This window comes from Eretmochelys imbricata, chromosome 17 (genome assembly GCF_965152235.1).
Source record: "Eretmochelys imbricata isolate rEreImb1 chromosome 17, rEreImb1.hap1, whole genome shotgun sequence".
NCBI classification, from domain to species: Eukaryota; Metazoa; Chordata; order Testudines; family Cheloniidae; genus Eretmochelys; species Eretmochelys imbricata.
In genome coordinates, this window is record NC_135588.1 from 2,618,373 (window position 1) to 2,638,461 (window position 20,089).

At 44.5% G+C, this 20,089-nt stretch overlaps 1 protein-coding gene across 1 annotated transcript in view; it reads left to right on the top strand.

Annotated features, from left to right (window-relative positions):
* EFCAB5 (EF-hand calcium binding domain 5) overlaps positions 1-20,089 on the top strand; it is a 53,921-nt gene that overhangs the window by 30,722 nt on the left and 3,110 nt on the right. The window contains exons 9-20 of the mRNA XM_077836924.1: positions 102-194; positions 1,188-1,402; positions 2,608-2,793; positions 7,508-7,538; positions 8,941-9,230; positions 10,227-10,399; positions 11,710-11,938; positions 13,256-13,408; positions 14,746-14,849; positions 15,874-16,127; positions 16,653-16,882; positions 17,899-17,995. Coding sequence (XP_077693050.1) covers positions 102-194; positions 1,188-1,402; positions 2,608-2,793; positions 7,508-7,538; positions 8,941-9,230; positions 10,227-10,399; positions 11,710-11,938; positions 13,256-13,408; positions 14,746-14,849; positions 15,874-16,127; positions 16,653-16,882; positions 17,899-17,995 — 2,055 coding nt within the window. The remainder of the gene's footprint in view (positions 1-101; positions 195-1,187; positions 1,403-2,607; positions 2,794-7,507; positions 7,539-8,940; positions 9,231-10,226; positions 10,400-11,709; positions 11,939-13,255; positions 13,409-14,745; positions 14,850-15,873; positions 16,128-16,652; positions 16,883-17,898; positions 17,996-20,089) is intronic.

The window sequence follows — 20,089 nt, forward strand, 5'->3', positions numbered from 1 at the left end:
GACAGCAGTTCTCAGCACTTTTTACTTTTCTTTCTAGAGACTGTATTTTGCTATGAATGTAATGTTTTATCTCTACATAACATGGGTTGTCTTTCTGTCAGGTGACCTTCTGGCTTCTGACCTAAGTTTCAGGTATAGTAGCTATGGTGAGAAAATTCAGGAGGACTGGAACAATGAAAATTTCAGATTTGCAGGTAATTGATCGCAGTGCTGTATGTTAACGTTGGCCCTCATGTGATAGGCAGTGTCTATGGAAATCATGGCACTGCTGTGAAACTTCATGACTGGGGCTTCGACAGCCAGGCCTAGTGGTCAGGGTTAGTGCCAGAGTCCAGGGGCCTCAGTCAGAGATCAGAACCAGGGTCAGAATCTAAGAATGGTTGAAGTTTGGGATCAGTCCTAGTACTGATGCCTGGGGGTATGAACAGAGCTAAGGTTTAAGGAGCAAAGCCAGGGTCTGTAGCTGGAGTCAAAGCTGGTGTCGGAATCCTAGTGCTGAAGCCAGGGTTGGAGTTTAAAGGCGGAAGCTGAGTTCCAAGCCGAGGTCAGGAGTCTGAGAGCAGCCACAAAGGCAGGTTTGTTGCGATAGCTGGCAGGGGAGGCTGCTTCACTTCATGGGCACTTCCTGGGCCTCCTCCTGGGCTTAAATAGGGCACCTTGGGAAGGGAAGCTGGCAGTCCAGCCTTCCAAGGTGGTACATCCTGTGGTTTTTATCTCCACGGGGTCTGTGTGGTAATGCATGTGGCCCTACCATGGCTGCGAGGTAGCAGTGTGGAGGGTGGTGCCCATTCCACACCTGCAGAAACCTCACAGTTGTGGGCTCGAGGGAGATCTTGCCCATTGTCTAAGGAGCCGTTGTCACTTATTGTGAGCCTTTGGTCTCCAAGACCACAAGGGATATTTGGACTGCGTGTCAGGAGCACACTCTTTGTTGTATAACAGTGACTTCAGCTAAGTCTGTATTGTGTAACCCGACCTCATTACATGACACCTCTCACATTAGACTGCAGTACAACTGTGAAGAAATATTACTGGTATTTTTCCTCAAGCAAATGTATGGCCAAGGCCTGGGGCCCTTACTCAGTGTTCACTCAGTCCATATTCAGCCCATGTTTGACACCTGTCACATGCACAGCTTTGGATCAGCATTTGGCTTCCTGCTGGGTGATGTATTTTCTCCCCTCTAGATTTGAGTATGCTCATGGCAGATATTCAGACCCATGGTGCCTCCATTGCCATGGGTGCCTTTGACAAGAGCTGCCTCAACCTACCCCAGTTCGTACAGCTCATGGAGACCTTTGTTGGTGAAGACAGCTCTCTGCCAACCGTGAAGAAACTTGTTGCATTTGTGAAAGAAGGATATGGACAGACTGAAGAGGAAAAAATCAAACAGTTGGAAAAAGTAAATGCTGATGGGCTTTGCTGATGTTATGTGTAAACAAACAAATGGCTAGTGGAGTGGAGCTGACCACCCACACCCTTGCTTTCTTATGCTGTGGTTTTTTCGCCCTCTATTTTCACATGAGCTTTCCCCACATTAGCCCTGAGAATAATGCTGGGCTAATTCTGCCACAGGTTGGCTGCCTGTCACACAGCCTGACTCTGTAAGACACCAGGTGGGCAGCCAGCTGTAAAATCGCTTAAGATGTTCAGTTCTGTTGTCTCACCTCTAGAGAGTAACCCATGCAAGCAAGAAACCTGCAGTTCTAAACTACTGCATTTGCCAGTGTTCATGTGTGTGCATGTGTGGGAGGGTGTGTATAGTCAGCATGTGCACTGGTGTGTTTGTTACACTCACTGGGAGTTCAGTAACCTTGTCAGCTGTTGAATAAATATATTCACTCAAACACAAGCCCACTCTGCTCAGTATCTTTGCAAAGTGCTGATACATTTCTCATCATGTCTACCTCTTTCACTGCAGTTTCCTCAGACTTCTTTCTCATTTCCCTCTGTGCTGCTGACCTAATTTGGGTGAGATATTGGATCTGACAGCTCTGCCATCTTCATGCTGAACACAACATTCTTTGCTGTTCAATGAATTCCATTTCCAGCCGTTTAGCATCTGGTGCTGCACAAAAACTGGTTCTAAGTGGCAAGTAGCACATGCAGCCCCATGGGGCCCCGCACAGTGAAAGGCGCTACCAGAATCAACGGTTTGCAAACTCAAACAGAAAGATCAAACACTGCAAAATACTGTGGGTGTCATTTAGAAGGAGCCACTCAGCTGTGGCTGGAAAGACATATCTGGGGTGTGAAACTGCCCCCTGGCGGGGTTGATCTTACATTGGCTCCTGGTATGTACTTTGGGAGTCAATCCCTTTGAGAAGCTAAAGCTCATTCTGCCTGCTAAAACTGAGCTGTCACTTCTGTATAATCTTTTCCAATATCTTCCTGCTTTTGTGACTGCCATCTAGTTCAGATCTTAATGGTATTTTTACAGTGATTGCCTGGATGACAGGCTTTTTGTGACCATCATGAATGGACAAATGTCCAAATGATGAACCAGACATTGCAATTCCCCTACTGGTGGGTGTGGACACTGAGCATTGTCAAAAGCCAGCTTTTCCTTACAGCTTTCCTGTCTCTGTTGCTTCTTCCCTGTCCTAGGTTCACCGTGAGGCTCTCTTGGCCCGAAGGAAACTGCTCCTGGAGGCACTCTTTGAGAAGTGGGACAACGAATGCTCTGGGTACCTTGACCTGAAAGAGGTGGATGCTGTTCTAAGCACATTTAAGGAAGGAATGGAAAAAGAGGCTCTGAAAAAGGGTAAGAAAACACCAGTTTGGAGGTATACAGTGAGAGAAAAACGCTATGTAACATGCTGAGTCACTAGCCATTCAAAGATGGTGCTAATGAAGTCGGGGCAAGGACTATTTTTGCATATGCCACTGTAAACATAAGGAACTGTAGATGAAATGGAAATGAAGGTTTGTGGCTATAGATGGGCAGGAAGTGTCCTTTCTTTTCAATTATCCATGGCCTGAGAGTTTGGGGTCCTTTCATGCAAGTGTCAAAGTGGCAGCTTGCTGCTTTCACAGGATAATGAAATGCAGAAAAAGGATATCTGTTATAATGAGCAGTAAGTAACCATGATTTGGACTTGAAAACTGTAGCCATAGAGCAGTCCTGTGGGCGAGCGTTTGACATTTGTCCGACTTGCCTTCTGTTGTGCACAGCTATACTGAATGGGTGATCCTCAACCAGCCTCTGGAATGGTACTGTCAGTGCTCCCTGCAGGCCTCAAATGGCCTTTCAGAATCCACACAGGGAGTTCAGCTCTCGTGATAGAAATAGAGATTTGGAGTTGTGGTTTGTGTGGGGCTTTTAGCAGCTAATATCAGCTCATTTAGCTGACTAACTTTACAAAGTTGGTCCTCTGGAAAACAGGCTGGATCAGACAAACGTGCAGCAGGCCCTCAGAATCCATCTGGCAGCTCAGTAGATATGCTACCAAGCCATAGTACTACCAAGCACCATATTAAGGGGGGCGGGTTGTGTACTCACTGGAACTTTTTGGGTACGCCATAGACTAGTCTGCCACCATGGACAGCCACCCTTCCCAATGCTTCCTCCTGAAAGGTTGCACGTGACATTTGTCCAGGCTACTTATTGCTGACAAGAATGATTAAGTATGGCATATTTTGACAACCTTCCCAAATCCCCTCATCCCACATCTCATGTCAGGCTAGCTGTGGGAAGCACTGTCATGCCTCAGTCAATTGCATCCCTGTCCTGGGGCCATATAACACAGAGTTGACAGAGTGCCATCTCTGTGGTTCTAAGGACATATGTTGTAGGTCAGCATATTGCAGTCAATTTAACACCGCCACGGGGAAGTGGCCCTGCCCTGGAGCACGCACTCCATCCCAGCCGTCTCTTACCTGCTGGGATATAAACTATTGTTGTTTATAATGCAGTGAGTGCCCAAACTCTGGTAGGGTGCTGTATAGAAATACAGGGAGGTGCAGTCCCTACTTTGAGGAGTTTACACTCTGAGTGACAAATAAACAGATCAAAGGATGGAAGGAAAAGGGACACAACATAGAAGCAATATAAAACTATCCCCAGCTGCCTCTGGCTAAACTTTCATAGATATCCTGGTACAAGAGGGCAGTGCCCTTGAAGACCAGCTCCAGATCTGAGTTGCATTCAGCATGGAGGAAAGCCCAAGGTCTGAGGGTGTGTCTACACTGCAGTCCGAGGTGTGACTGAAGCACGGATAGACATACCTGTGCTAGCTTTACCCACACACGCACAGCTCAAAATAGCAGCATAGATGCAGCAGCAGGACTTCAGCATGGGCTAACAAAGTGAATACATAACCAGGGTTCCCAATGTGCTTGTACAGATGCTCTGAAGTCCATGCATCTCATCGACACTGCTCTTTTTAACTATGCTAGCACGGGTATGTCTAACTTTCACACCTTGGACTGCAGTGCAGACATACCCTGAGACATCTGTCTTTAGAGAGTCAATTCTCATCTTGATAGAGAAGTGTAACTCACCTTAACAATGTCATGGGCCTTAGAAATCCTAGTGTCACCACGAAGTGGAAGGGCCAGCAGCAGTGATGTGGTCTTTAGGATTCACGGGAACAGGCAGATTTAACTTACTGTCCCTGTCTCTTACAGTTCGTTGAATTGTATCCCTGCTAACAAGGGTGCAATCGTACAGGGTCATGCAATTCCCAGCAAAGCCATCAGTTCTACAGCAGATTCACTCTTTCAGAAGCTGAACCAGTTTTTTCTCTGCAAATAAGAAACTCTCCACCAATGGTACCGTCCCTCCCTTGCCAGTTAGTCTATATTCTGGCATTATACCTCCACTGCATCCCGCTGGCTGCACATCAGCCAAAAGCATGTCACACACAGCCAGACTCTAGTGACAGTTCCCAAACAACTGTCAGAGTGGCTGAAAGAATAGTACAGCTCAATGGGAAGTTCTTCTCCTGCATGGACCCAGCGTGGCACATCTCCTGTGTGTACATACACAGGAGCAGGGGTTAGTGCGGTGCATGGCTTAGGGGGTTGCTCCTCTGTTCGCATAGACTGAGGAGAGTGTGATGTTAGTGCAGGCAGACCCTAGCCATAAAAGCACCATTGAAAAAGATGTGGCCAGTAGCTCTAGTTCTAGGGGAATGAACTAGGCCTGGTGGTACTACAGTACGTGTGTATCACACACCTGTGCAGGAGACGTTAGGATGCCCACTCCCAAGCCACATGATGACCACTTGCACATACAGCTGGTTGAAACATTTTTACTCTAATAATATTTTGATGAAAAATGGCTTTTTCTGAGACATTATTTTGACAGAAATTCTTTGGAGGGTTTTCACAAAAAAACCCAAAGCAAACATTGTTTGGCTTGTTGGGTATTTCTTTATGCCTTCCACCTTTTTTAAAAAAAGAGCCAGGGAGGCAAGAAGGAAGGGAGCAAAAGGGGGGAAGTATCCCAAACACAAACATTATTCATTTTGTCACAAAACCTAAACATTCCTTGAAAAGAATTGTGCACATTTTTGCAGCTCCAAGGGACAATAAGTCACTGGCAAACATTTCTAAATGGTCCAGAGCCATGTAGGGCTTACCTGTGCTTCCAGTGAAATCAATGATAAAATTCTCATTGACTTCCAAGGGAGCAGACTCTTAGCTCCCATAAATATCAGGGTCTTAGGCTCTTGGATGCTGTGAGAGGCAATCAGAGCGGCTTCCTTCCTGCTCTGGCATATAATTTGTCAGAGCATTTTCCATTATGCCGTTCTTTACAAACCATTACATGTATTGATCACGAAATACTACTCTCCTAGCAGCAAACTTCACACTTGCACACATACTTAATTGATTATCCGTTAACTGAGGCACTGAAGCCTACTGACAAACAGCTCTCTCTCGGTTTACTTGCTTGGGGACTGCAAAATTTCAGATGAGGGTGCAGGACAGATGATCAGAATAAGAGCATTTGCACTTGTAGTGGGGGCAGCAGATGAATACCGTGTTTCAGAAAGAAGAAATCCTAGCCTGCAAATTCAAACGACTGTACAAGAGCACCCTCTTGTGTGCAAATATAGAGTTATGGGAGGTAACTGGAGTGCATAAGGAACTATTTAATCAATAAAAAGGAGTACTTGTGGCACCTTAGAGACTAACCAATTTATTTGAGCATAAGCTTTCGTGAGCTACAGTAGCTCACGAAAGCTTATGCTCAAATAAATTGGTTAGTCTCTAAGGTGCCACAAGTACTCCTTTTCTTTTTGCGAATACAGACTAACACGGCTGTTACTCTGAAACCTATTTAATCAATGAGGAAGGCTGGGTAGTTGAGAAGAACTCCTGCATAGATAAGTCCAGGACTCAGCTGAATAGAAAACAATAGGAGAGGCTCACATTTTCAGAATTGGCCCAGTATTAATCCTAGTTATGTGGCGTAGGGTTTATAGCCTGTTCTTTAAAAGTCTGTACCCTCTCTAGGTCTCGGCACGTGTCTGTAGAATCATAGAAATCAGAAGAAGTGGTGCTAGCCCACTGTGGGCCCTAAGCAGGAATATTTTGGGGGGCTCCCACACAACACATATTATAAAAGCAAATATGGGCCCCCTTGAGTTGCTAGGTCCTGGGTCCAGTGCAAGATTGCTCCCTACAGTACATTTTCTAGTGCTCTGTCCAGTCTGCCTTTAAATATTCCAAGTGAAAGCTCTTCAGCTACTTCCTTGGAAGACTATTCCAGCCTGATAGACATCTTTGTTATGGTTCGTTTCATGATAGTCAGACTGATTTTTCCTGTGATTAGTTTCATCCCATTATTGTTTTATTCTCTTGTGTTCTCTTACACTTCCTCTCCTTCCCCCACATATTTCCAGACTGTTACCCTCTTCCCCTGTAGTCATCTCTTAGCCAAACTATGCATGTTTAGCTCTTAGAATTTTTCCTTTCTACGTCACTCCCACCATACCCCAATCATTTTGGTGCTCTTCTATCAACACCTTCCGGTTGGTATCTTTCTGGTAATGAGGTGCCCAGAATTCAGTGCAGTACTCCAGGTATAGTTGTACCAGAGCCAGAGAGGAAGAGTAATTTACTGTCCACTCTCATTGCCAGATCTCTTGAAGCCATTGTGCTTTACAGGTGTCTCCCTCCTGCTGCATAGTTATCTTTTGGATTATTTCCCCCTCTGATGTATTGGCATTTATTTTTCCAAGTTGAGTCTAACATTCTTATTTTCCTATTGTTTTGAATCTGTCTAGGTCCTTTTGTATTATTTCGCTGTCCTCATTAGTGTTTGCAGCACCTTCCAGTTTAGTCTCCTCTGTGAATGTCATTAATGTGCTGTACATTATTTAGATTGAAAGCTCTTTGGGGCAGGTCCATTTGTTTGTTTGTACAGCATCTAGCACATGATTGGGGCCCTATGTGCTACCACAATGTTCATCATCATTCATCATAATCTTCAAGTTCACCTCCCTACAGCTTGATGCATTGTCATTTATCATTGCCCTTTGTTACTGCCCAACAGACAGTTTTCTCTCCTGTGACAATGTTCATAGGTAAGCCAGTCTGAATAAACTCTGGGAATAAGATTTCATGAGACAGTATCAAATGCTTGACTGAAATCCAATTATATCACATCTACTCTCTTCTCTGCTGCAACACTGGCTAGGCACTCCAGAGGTTATTTTTGAAGGAGACTTCTTCAGTGTCCCATGTATGTCAACCCTCTTGGGGTTAATCACATAGGGGTAGACGGGCTTATTGCAATCCAGCATGAGTAAGGGGCATGCATAGATACGCCACCCCAGGAGCGTCTCAGTTTGAGCCATGCTTCCCCCTTTCTCCAGGGGGGAAGTAAATTGTGTCAGTCCTTGTGCTAGAACAGCTTACTCCTCCCCTCGGTCAGTTTGGCTGCACTGGCTGGTGCATTTGGAAGTGGGGATGTGGCAAGGTTCCACCCATTCCCTCCCTGCCTGCTTACCCTCTGCTCAAATGTGCAGGATGGGAAATAGCAGCCTGGCGCAGAGGGGTGAGGCGTGTAGCCCCTTGACTACTCGGGGAGGAAATATTCAGCAGGTCATGACTGAGCCCTTAGTAATTTTTGAAACTAATAAATCACTGAGGATCAATTCAACCCTGAAACCCGAAAGGGGGAGAACAGAAGTACAGAGCATGTGATCTTCAGAGAAGAGCCATGTAAAACAGTGCTTTTCTTCCTGTTTTCCCTGTCTGCATCTCCTGGTGAAATTCTACTATTCCAGAGCATCATCCAGTTGTCTATGTACAATAAATGGAGTTTTAATTTTGTTTCATCCTCAATATGAGATTTAACACAATACAAATGTTATTTCAGTAATTCAACCCAGACAACCAAAGCAGAGTTAGTAAGATTATAGCTGCTTTGGAAGGTCTTAAAAACCCCATGGTGAATCCAAGTGCTGTACGTAATGGAAATCCTTGGGGACAAGGTTGAACTGTGAGGTCATCAGTAGGCTTTCGTCTTCAGGGTGTTAATGGGAGTGGCCAGTAGTTCTTCTGTAGAACTTGTGGCTGCTTCTGGAGCATGCAGCACTAATAGGGACATCTACATGCCCCTGGCTGCAGCAGGTCATCCTAAGTCCCTGCAGTTTGGCTATGTGGTTGAGGTGAATGTGATTCTGGGATAAACAGGAGCAACCTCTAGATTTCCCCGACATGTGTAGCTTGGCTGCTTTGTGGAGGTGTGCATAGGGGAGATTTGGGAGCACTGTCCAGGTGATTTTCTCAGTGTCTGAGACCACTGTGATCTGGAAGAGAGAGTGCATCCTGCCTTTATGGCTGCCATAACACCTACATTTTGATTTTGGGGAGGAGGAAGTGAGTGGAAAGAGTGACTCTTTCAAATGATGGGCGGGGAACACTGCGGGAGAGCAAAACAGACAGGTGTGCCTGTGTCCGTATTTGTGTTTCGTCCCTTAGCAAAGAAGTACTTTCGCTGCTCCCACCCACACCCCGGTGGTGTGGTGAAGTTGTCTCCAAAGGAATTTCAAACCTATCTGGAATTGGTTGTTTCTGAGCTTACTGGTAACGAAGATGAAGTTCTTGATACGGTGGTGGAGTTTCTGACCATGAGCGTGGCACGAACCCACATGGAACGCCTGCGAAGTTCTGCCAGGAGGAAGTGGCTGCACAATATCCAGCATGCAGCTGAGACCAGTGGGGCAAGCATGGATCCAGTGTACAAGGCAGTCTTTAAGGCACTTTCCCAGGTATGCATCACTACCAGCTGCGTGAGTGACACAGACTGTCTAGCGTGGATTATGGCTGACACTGTCTTCAGCTAAAGGGCTACATTCACCACCAGTCCAGGTGGGTGTAACTTGATGTGGGAAGCTTCACCTACCCTCAGTATGCCTGTCTGAAGATAGTGTAATCACTTGCTGTTCCGGAGACTCAGACATTAAATAGCTGAGGCTGTTGTAGGTCAGGGATGAGATGCAGAAGCTCTTGCCAGGTGCTATATCTATCAGATGCCATCAGTGTCTCACGATCATGATCACCTAATCACCTCAAGTTTTGGAAAATTTAATAAAATAAAATCCAGAAATGCATGTTCCTGGTTTTATGGTTTCTGAAAATAAATACGCATCATTCAGTTTTTGATGCATATGGAGAATTTATAATGTGAATGGCTTCACATTTGCTTCCAGGTGCAATTTAAGGTGTTAATATTGATCTTTAAAGGCTTATCTGATGACACCTACTACATAATGGACCCTCTTCTCTTCCTATGCAGTGTGATGGCAGCTGATGCACTCTTGCTAGCTGTTCCTAGATTTAACTTCTCAAGGCTAGAGCCAGGGTATCCTTGTGGGAAGGCTCTGGACTCTGGTATTTGCTTGCGTTTTTGGTCCAAGACAGTCTGCCCCGGAGATGAAGTTCATTGGGGTTTTTGCTTAGGCATAGGTCATTAGGGGCAGATTGTATTTTTAGAAAAAAGTGGTCTCTGCTTAGCAGAAGCAGGAAACAAATCCATCCTCCCTGCCCGTCAAAATGCAGCTTTTGAGTTGATGGTACAGTGAACTGGCCCAGAACCCATTAGACAAGTGACAGCATGGACATCATTAATCATCTGGTGTAAGAGAAATAAAGTCATTGGCCTAGAATAGCATCCTGTGATAAATGAGATAAGCTATAAGCACATGAAATAAGTGTAATGGCCAGTGGCTAATGCACAGATGTAACGTGAAACATTTGGTTGCTAGGATGCAGAAGCCCATGGGAATAACAAGAAGATCAGTGCGTATATTGCCCTTTTGGAACAGAACCAGCTTTCACCAGAGCGGGGAGAGGTTCTCCTGCGGTATGTGGCTTGCACCTCAGATGATGCCCCATACATCCTAAACCAGGCACTTTACAGGGACATGAAAGGAGTAAGGTAAGGAAACCTGCACAGAGCTGTTACCTTTTCTTAAGTCACTTGAATCATGGAATTTAGAGAGTACAGTGACTATGGAAAAGACAATCCCTCAGGGGCCAACACAGGATTTTATCCCTTATAAATCTGATTGTACTTTTTACCAGTAGTTCTCATCCAGAGGGTCCAGAGCCCTCTGGGGGGCTGTGAGCAGGTTTCAGGGGATCCACCAAGCAATGGCCGGCATTAAACTCATTAGGGCCAGGGCAGAAAGCCAAAGTCCCGCTGCACGGGACTGCAGCCCAGGGCCCCAAACCACACCACCCGGGGCTTAAGCCAAAGCTTTGCGGTGCCCTCTTGGCATGTGGCCCCAGGCAATTGCCCTGCTTGCTACCCCCTAATGCCGGCCTTGGCTTTTATATGCAGAAAAACAGTTGTTGTGGCACAGCTGGGCCAGGGAGTTTTTATAGCATGTTGGGTGGGGCTTCAGAAAGAGAAAAGTTGAGAACTCCTGCTTTATACAACCGTGTTTTAAATGTCCTAAGGGATCAGGCGCCCACTCCTTTACTTTGGGAGACTGTTCCACAGTCTAAGAAGTCTTATCCTTAAAGAAGATTTTGTATTATATTCAGCCTACAGTTTCTTTTAAATTTCTTCCATTACTGCTATGTATACCCCCTTTCTATCACTACAGAGCACTTTCCACTCCCTTACACCCTTTAAGCTCTAGGAAACAATCATCATGCCTGCTTATCACTTATGTAAGTTCTACATATTTGTCTCTTTATCTCCTTCCTTATACATCATCCCCTCTATTACTATCATCACTATTAGTCCCCTCTGAATCGCCACCCTTCATTTGTCTCTATTTAGTTACATTCTTTAGCTGATATATTACAGAACTTTGAAGATGAAAAGTGCCATGTAAGTGCTAAATATTATTGTCATTATCTTTCTGGGATGCACGAGGTAGATCCAGTATTCTAGGTGTTGTTTTATCTGTGCCTGACAGGGCTGGAGCATCACCTTCCTACTCCAGTCCAGGATGCCTTAGCATAAAGAGCCCAAAACTGCACTGTGGGTTTGTTTGCCTTGTTGGTGCTATGTGGCATTGCACCCTCCTGTCTAATTGCTATCCACCATTTCCTGTGGGAGTCTTCAGGGCACTGCTGCTTTCAAGTTTCCCTCTCTACATTGAACACCTGTGTTTGGATTATTTTACCCCCAGATGTATTGGAAATCCTCAGAGCTTTTCTAAAGACTTTCTCTGCCTACTTACCTTTCTCCTACAAACCTCCTCTTGCCCTCCCTGTGGTATTCCTGTCCCTCAGCTTTGCAGCAGCAGAAGAGGGGAAGCCAGTCCATGTTCCAAGAGTTAAGTTCCATGGAAATATCCACTTCTGGAACTATGACCGGCCAGAACGGGAGAGGAGAGGCTCATTCCTGGTGCTGCCACTGCAGGATTCCCGATGGAGGGCCTTCGGGATTCTAGGACTTGACACCCTGCGGGACCAGTGTGAGCAAACCATCTTTCTAACCCATGAGATCGGTTTCTATCAGGTGGGCACAATGAGAAAAGCAGGGTCAGTAGATGGTTCAAACAAGCAGTTTGGGACTGTGTGGGCTTCACGTGCCTTGCTGTGAATGGGCAGCAGCTGTACAGTTAGAAAATGCACTGTAAATCCATTTTACTCTCTGGGATGAAAATGACACAAATAGACCAGTATTATCCCCATGTCAGATATTTATGTAGAAGGCTTCGCCTCTAAATGTGAATGGTGAACTACAAAGAGATTTGTACAAAGTTCATACTTATTAGCAGTTATTTACTGAACACAGTGGTTGCGTGTTTTGAACATAAGAATGGGTCAGACCAATGGTCCATCTAGCTCAGTATCCTGTCCAACAGCAGCCAGTGTCAGAGGGAATGAACAGAACAGGTCAATTTATCAAATGAACCATCCTCTGTTGTCCAGTCCCAGCTTCTGGCAGTCAGAGGTTTAAGGACCCCCAGGGCATGGGGTTGCATCCCTGACCATCTTGGTCAATAGCCATTGATGGAATTCTCCTTCATGAACTTAGCTACATACTTGTGTCATGAAACTGTTCACTTTATACTTTCTGGACTAATTGCAAACCACTGCACTTCAGGTTCCTTTACCAGTGTTTCCAAATATCCAGATGTTTCAGGCTGGATCAGGGAAAAAATCTTCTTCTCTACAGTCCCGTAAAACTTTCAGTATAATTTCTTCATGTGTTTCTACTTTGCCAGTTGATAATGATTCCAATTAGTGGAAGTCAAGCTGGAGATAGTATCAGCAGCCAGGTATTACAGCAATGGGCGCAATAGAAACAGAATCTGGAAAATCTCAGTGGATGTTAAGATACAATGGGAAGAAAGGGAACTTTACAGAGATACACAGTCAACCAAAAATGATAGCTGGTACACAGCCTAGCCCCTGTGCATGCATCACTTATTCCTTAGTTTTCTCTGTTTGATATTTTTGCTTTACTTTAATCCCCCCCTTTTATTTACCTGGCCAGAATGCTAGTAGAGAACTGCTGTTGGAACCGGACTCATTGTAGTTACCCCTCTTGGCCAGGAGGGAGCACAATATGCCAGCACTGGGAGGCAAGTCCTCCCTTCTCAGAGACCATGTTCTCCAATCATTCAGCTCTCCAATACTGGCCTGGGCCCCTGAACTCTGGAGTCCCCTTGACAATGGCAATCACAGGCTAGCTTTATATTCTTAGCGATTCTCTCCTTTAAAAGAAATTTTTATAGACTAACATTTTACTAATTTTTTTTTGCTTAATTTGCTATGAAAACGTCCCCGACTTTATCTCCAAGTCATTTAGAGGGTTCTGTTTCCATAGGGGGTTTCCCGCATATTCAGCAAAGCCTACCACCATGTCCACACACTGGAAAACATATTGCAGGTTGCATTCACTGCTGTGGGTTGGCTCTGCAATAGGGCACCCACCATCCGCAACATCACTACGTACCTGGTAGAGCCTGGCAAAGATAAGGTATGTCTAGTCCTTTCACGTTAGTCTCAGACCACTGCACAGAAGAGACCTCTTGATATAATAGTGATATATTGGGCTAGTGCAGTTTAGCAGGGATCAACCATTGTTAGCTCAGTTTGGTTCTCAACCAAGATTAATCCTGCCACAGATTCTAGTACCTGATACAAGATTCTGTGGGGGAAAAGGGAAGGAAGGTTCCTTCTCTAGGGGATGCCACTTTTCATTCTTGCTGTCCCTTACAGTGATCTTCCTTCAACCAAGAAAGGCTGGTTGGGATTCCCTTCAGTTCCTGCATTAAAATCAGCAGCACCCCCCTCAGTAAGCTTCTCCTATGAGCTAGAGGTACTGGACCTTTAGTACTCCTGGCTCCTACCAGCCAATAGAGCAAGACACCAGACTCAGTACTGCATGCAGAGCGGCCTGTGGAAGTATAGAACAATAACCATATGGTTACCATGCTAGCCCACTCAGCAGTTGTCTGCCAAATCAGTCCTAAAAGGGAACTGCTCTACTGTGGAGGAAAAAACCAGCCAAGATTATGGTATGGAAAGGGAAAATGGTTAATGTTCTGGCTCTTCATCCTGAAACAACATCAGCAGGCAAAATGTAAATAGGAATCAAGAGGCAGGCTGCTCGCAATTAGCTAGCATGTACGGGCAGCCCACTCGCCTGTAGTTCATATTCCAATTATGCAGCAGGCACTGAGACACTGGGATGCGTGTCAGCTTACCTCAAACTGCATTAGGCAGATAAAAAGCATGAGGATGAAATGTTTGGGACTGAGCTTGTGTTATGGTCGCTGCTGCAGCCACAGCTCAGCTGCCTCCCTGTGATAAACAGGTTTCCCGCTGGCAACTTATTTTTCATTCCTGGCTTTACATTTTCATCTTGTTGGCTGCCCATATGTCATATTATTTGCTTCCTAAAGATGGCTGTGTGCTTTTCATCTGGCAAGATTCACCGATGTGAGCGCTGTGTCTATGGAAGCTATTGTACCATGGGAACTGAAGTGAAAATGAACTGTCCATAGGTAGCCCCCTCACTAGGCTGAGGCTCATCCACCTGTTGGCATCCTTCAGGACTGGAGCACGGGGATAAGTTTAATTAGGCCAGTCGAAGGAAGATGTTGTACATATCTGTGGTGCACGGTGAGTGCTAGAATCTGGGGCTGTGGGGACAAAACCACACCTGGTTAGAAGCTGTCCTTAAATCATCCCACTGAGGGTGAATGTGAGTGAGAGCTCTCCCCTAAGAAGCAAGCAGTGGTTCTCTCTCTAAGCTTCAAAGTGGATGTTCGTTTCCTGAATGCAACAAAAACACCCTTTCCTCTTTTCAAGACAAGCGACTACGTTTTGCGTGAGATGATGACTACAGATCACTCTGGGCACATGGAAATCCCCTTCCCTCCCACTGTTCTCCGCAGGAGAGAAAATATCTTCAGGTGGGTTTGAGACTCTTCTGCCATCTGCAGGGATTTACAATAGTCATCCATGCCTATGCTGTAACACATGCAAAGAGCACTCAGCAGAGGCAGACTCCGTTCAACGGTAAACTTGCTGCTGCATTCGTCTCTTGGCTGCTGTCACATGCAGGAGGCTGGCTGCTGGAAAGAAAATTAGGCTGATAGGTTAAGTCCAATTGTAATGTCCGGCCTACCGCTGGCAGAATATGCATACACTTTGTATACAGTCTGTGGGAGTGGTGTCTATCTGTCTATCATATGCTCTCTCCCATGGTATCTGGTGTGTGTGTGTGTGTGGTAATACATTATCCAGGGTTAGGAATCTTTTCTTTGGGCTAGATCCTGTAAACATTCAACACCAAGCATAATGCATACTCACATGAGTAGGTCCATATACTTCAAGAAAGCACGGTGTCTGGTAGTGACTGTTTGCAGGGCAAGGCCCCATATCTTGAGCATTCTGTTCTTTAAATTAATGTATCTTTTTTCCTGGTTCTGTTATCCTCATTTCCTCTGAAACATCCTACTGTGTAGTTATTACCTTCAACTGCCAAGGTCCTCACAGGCTTAGCTATTACATACATCTTCCCTTGCTGCTGAACTTAGTTAAGAAGTTACTTGCTGTTCCAGCAGATGTTTTTACTTTTTGTGAAACTCCACGGAGCAAATGTCAAGATCACTCTGAACCGGAAACTGTGTTTGCAGCAAGAACACAACACTAACTTAGTGTTTGTTTAAACCCATATGATTCTCAATACTAGACGAGGATGAGCAGGATTGTGCTCCGAAGTGCTATTTCTATCCTTCCAATATGGCTGGAATGTTGTCTGTATCTGCCTGCTTGTAGGCCACAGGGAAGAAAGCAGCTGTTTTAGTAATATAAAAATTCCTTCCCTTCAACAGCAAGATATGTACGGTCCTTCACTGCAAATGCTACAGTAGTTGCCAAAAAGGCTGGAGTTGTAGAGTTTATGATCTTGTCCTCATTCTACTGTCATTTCAGAGATTACCTCTTCAAGTGCACAGACAGTTCCGAGGTCATTAGCACCTTTGCCTATGGAGAGCCTCACATTGCAGTTCCACTCCGTGAGCCAACAGGACGGGCCTTTGGGGTGTTTGATCTCAGCCCTGCACATTACCAGGGATTACCACCTCATGAGCACAAAGACCTGCGGATAATGCTGAAGACGGCCCAGGCAGCTTGCTCCGAGATACTGAAAGAGTCTTCAGGGGAAACAGACCCAATCTATGTCCTAGGTACTGTGCGTGCAGGGCCAGTACAGTTTCTTTGGCCGATATTAGGAATCTCAGTAAAATTAAAGCCAAGACAGCACTCAGACAAGTACAGAAATACAAATAAAAACATACTTCAGTCATTTAAACCAAGTTTAAGTGAACCCCAAATCTCAGCAGACTCTGGGGAAACCAGCAAGGGAGGAAGAATGTTTCAGAGGCTCCGGCCCAGCTCCTCACAGATATTTATTCGTATTGAGTTAGGTGGATCTAACTACCTTTGAGGGTCTGGGCCTGTGTGTTCTTCAGGGTTGCTCAGAATGGAACCCAGATCATGAGCTTTGCCTCCCTTCCCCTGATCCATATACATTTTGAAAACACTGACAGACTCCTAGGCTGTTCGTAAACAGACCATTTATGAATACTATCTGTATTAGAACTGGAAGGGAAAGTTAATCATAAGGAGGGCAGACCCCTGTATTCAAACCTTACATCTTCAGTAGCAGGTCTTTCTGAGCCTCTTCTTGAAAGGTTGGCTTGTGATTCCAGTTGCAGAGCACGTTGCGGATTTGAGGCGTGCACAGATTCTCTTCCATCGGCTCATGCTGCAGGACTTGCGTGAGTGTATCCAGAAACTCAATCCCGAGTCCTTTGCCGACATAAAGCGCTACGCAGAGCCTCCAGCCATGGTGCATAACATACTAAAGGGTGTGCTGCTTCTTTTCTACCCAGAGTGGGTAGGTTCGGAGAAGATTGCGAACTGGAGTCATTGTGTACTGGTGAGATATCAAGTTCTTGAGCCACTCTCTGTTTAGGCAAACAACCCAAAAAGACACAATGGGACTTGTCAAGGGTGATATGAGAAAGAAATATGCTCCTGGAGATATGAGCAGTGGGGAAGCAGTGGACCTAAGGGGTTAACAGGCCAGATTTCATAAAGAGTGGAGAATGGAAAAGAGTGGAGAATCTATATATCTATATATCACTATGAATCTATAAGATATATCTATGCCTAAGTAGTAGATAAACAAGGAGAAAATATCCATTTCTTACCAAGTTCCATGAACGAACAGCAACATTAATTTACCATGAATATCTCTAAAATGTAATATGGAATGTGATTTGCTATAAAACTTCAACAGGTTCTACAAAAAAAAATCTGATTTCAGTGTGCCTTCTGCCCTCCTTTGTACTCCTTGTCACAGCCCTCTTCCCTCTGTTTCTTTCCAGTTCCTCATATTCCAGTCCCTTGTCATAACCAACTGGCAATTTAGACTTCCTTGTTTGTTTCAATATTAATAAAGTCCCATAGTAAACGTAATTCAAGAAGATAAATTCCAAGCCTGGACAGCAGAACTGGGAATGATGATTTCTGTTTCTACAGGGTTTTAGAGAGGTGTTATATATAGCAAAGGTGTCAGTATAAAATACAAATCTAATGTATATCTCTCAGTATAAATAAACACTCACAGAGAATACGGTTGAATAAACAGATGTAGCATTACAGTCAATTTACTATTATATTGGAAGGAAATTTTATCATATTAAGAACCATTGGAAGACTTATAGGTCCCCTCATCCCTTTGCCCCTCGTACCTCACTCGCCTGCCCTCCCGCTCTTCAATTTTTCAGTCTTCCCAGCCTCCTGCCATCATACCACCACTCCCTTCTGCCTCTCCATCTCCATCAGTGTTCCCACAAACTTCACACCAGTTTGGCTTGGCTACCTTTAGTAACTTTGTAACCTTTTATTGTTTTTCCTGACCACCCTGTGATTCTATTCTTTGCATTGCAGAAACTTGATGGTGATTTGATTCAAAAGATTTGCTGCTTTGACCCAACTGCCACGAATGGGCAGGTTCAGACGGGGCTGCTGGCTAACTGTATCAAAGGTATATATCAAAAACGAATTCTGGGGTCATATGCTGCATCTAAGTATTGTCTCAATGAACTCTCAGCTGCATTTTTGGTCCCCCAACTATTTAAACTACAGACAAAGCATTCTAAGCTTCTGTGGAATCTTTTTTGATGAATAAGAAAGACAGCCCTGCTAAGTATGATATCAAAACTCACAGCTCCAAGAGATGGCAGCCGATCTGCTTTGAAATGGGTTCCGTCACCACATGTCGGAGAACAAAAGTTACTTTGATGAGTAAACTCTTTTTCTATACATTTCAGGCTGCTCTGACTTATACCAGGGACCTGACCCAGGTCAGAACAGACCCAGGATTGGGGGACCACAAAATGGCTAATCACCATCTTTGTAAACAACAACCCACAGACGCACCAAGTGCTTGTTGGTTGCAAGTAAGGATCTGGGCCTCAGTCCGTCTCTCTCTCTCCTCATGAGGATGAGCTTTCCAGGGTGGTAGGACGTGGAAGAGGCTGTTATAATTCTGAACATTTATAACAGGAACATGCAGGTTTCCTGTTGACTTGTGTTTAGATTTTCACAACAACATCTTTTTATATTACGCGTTCCCCCCCCCCGAAATACTCTTTCATTTGTTTAACAACAAACTGTCCTTTGCTGAGCTGATGCTAGATGGAGGGTCTGTGAAAATCAGATGAGCGGTTGGCACTCACTAATTAAACTTGGCTTATTTATTGATACTACCTTGACACGTACCTTTTTATAGATGTAGCCTAGGCATGAACAGTAAACATTTAACCAGGCCTGACTCCTTCCCTTCTGATATTAAACTAATTTATTGCAGCAACAAGAGCAGCCCCAGGCAGCCCCTCTTTCCTCACAATTCAAGCCCTGGATTAGATGGAGAGAATATAGTTCTACGTTTGTAAAAGACAAGCTGCTGCTATTCTACAAAGGAACAGTTACGTGGCATGTAACCTATTCTGGGACTCAAACCAATTAGGATTTAGGAACTGAGGAGACAAATCAGTGGTCTAAATGCAAATACCACTGACGGTCATATGTATCAATTTCAAAATGTATTACAACATTCACATAGATACATGTTCCTGAGTTTTCCTCACATGCGCCACACACCTGTACTGTAATACAATATGAAGCACTTAACTGCCTACACCATGTACCAGTAAAGCAAGAGAGAGTGGTAAAATAAAACTTCTCCGTGGTATATACATCAGAATTAGTCCAGGTCCCTTTAATGCTGTGCACCTACTAGTTACCTTTAATTGGTACATATCAAAATAGCTGAAAAGGGCAACTAAACTTTAACCTCAGAATCTGAACATGGAGAAAACACTTTGCTTTTCTCACCTTTACTAGCATTTTAATGTCAAATGTCTAGTATTAAAGCCTAGCACAGCACCCAGCACAAATCCTATCACAATACAAGTAAACAGTAAAAGATGGAATTGATTTATACATAATTGATTTATTAAGTTGAAACCTCTCATTACAACAAACCAGATTACAGAGTAACAGCTGTCACATTTAATTACATTTTTTAATTAAAGCAGAATCTATAAAACATACAACTAGTCCATAAAAAATAAAATCAGGGTGCCATGGAAGAGACTTTCTGAAAGCATCTAACTGATTTCTTTATGAATTCATACGGACGTTCTAGAGGAACTTCCACACCCTTATTTAAAATCAGTACAACCAGTTAATCTGTTTCAGAGCAGGATGAACTAAAACAAGTCAGGACAAAATTCGACCAATGTCTGCCTTCTAAAGCAACCTGATGAACAGCAAGGACACATCTGATCTCCCTCACAACTTAGGTCAGGGTAGTCATTATTTTTTGTCAAGGTCCAAATTTCTTGGTCAAGGTATAGTCAAAGGCCAGACTCCAGAGAAAATAATAATAATAATAAGTAAATAAAAAGATTTTGGGGTCTGTACAAAAGCATCTGGCAGTCTGGATTTGGTCCACAGTCCACCTATTGACTACCCCTGACTTACGTGCAGCAGAGATTTGTATAACTCGCCAAAGTGACCACGAACAGAAATAAAAGGACAGGACTATAGGACATAGAACTGGAAGGGACCTCTG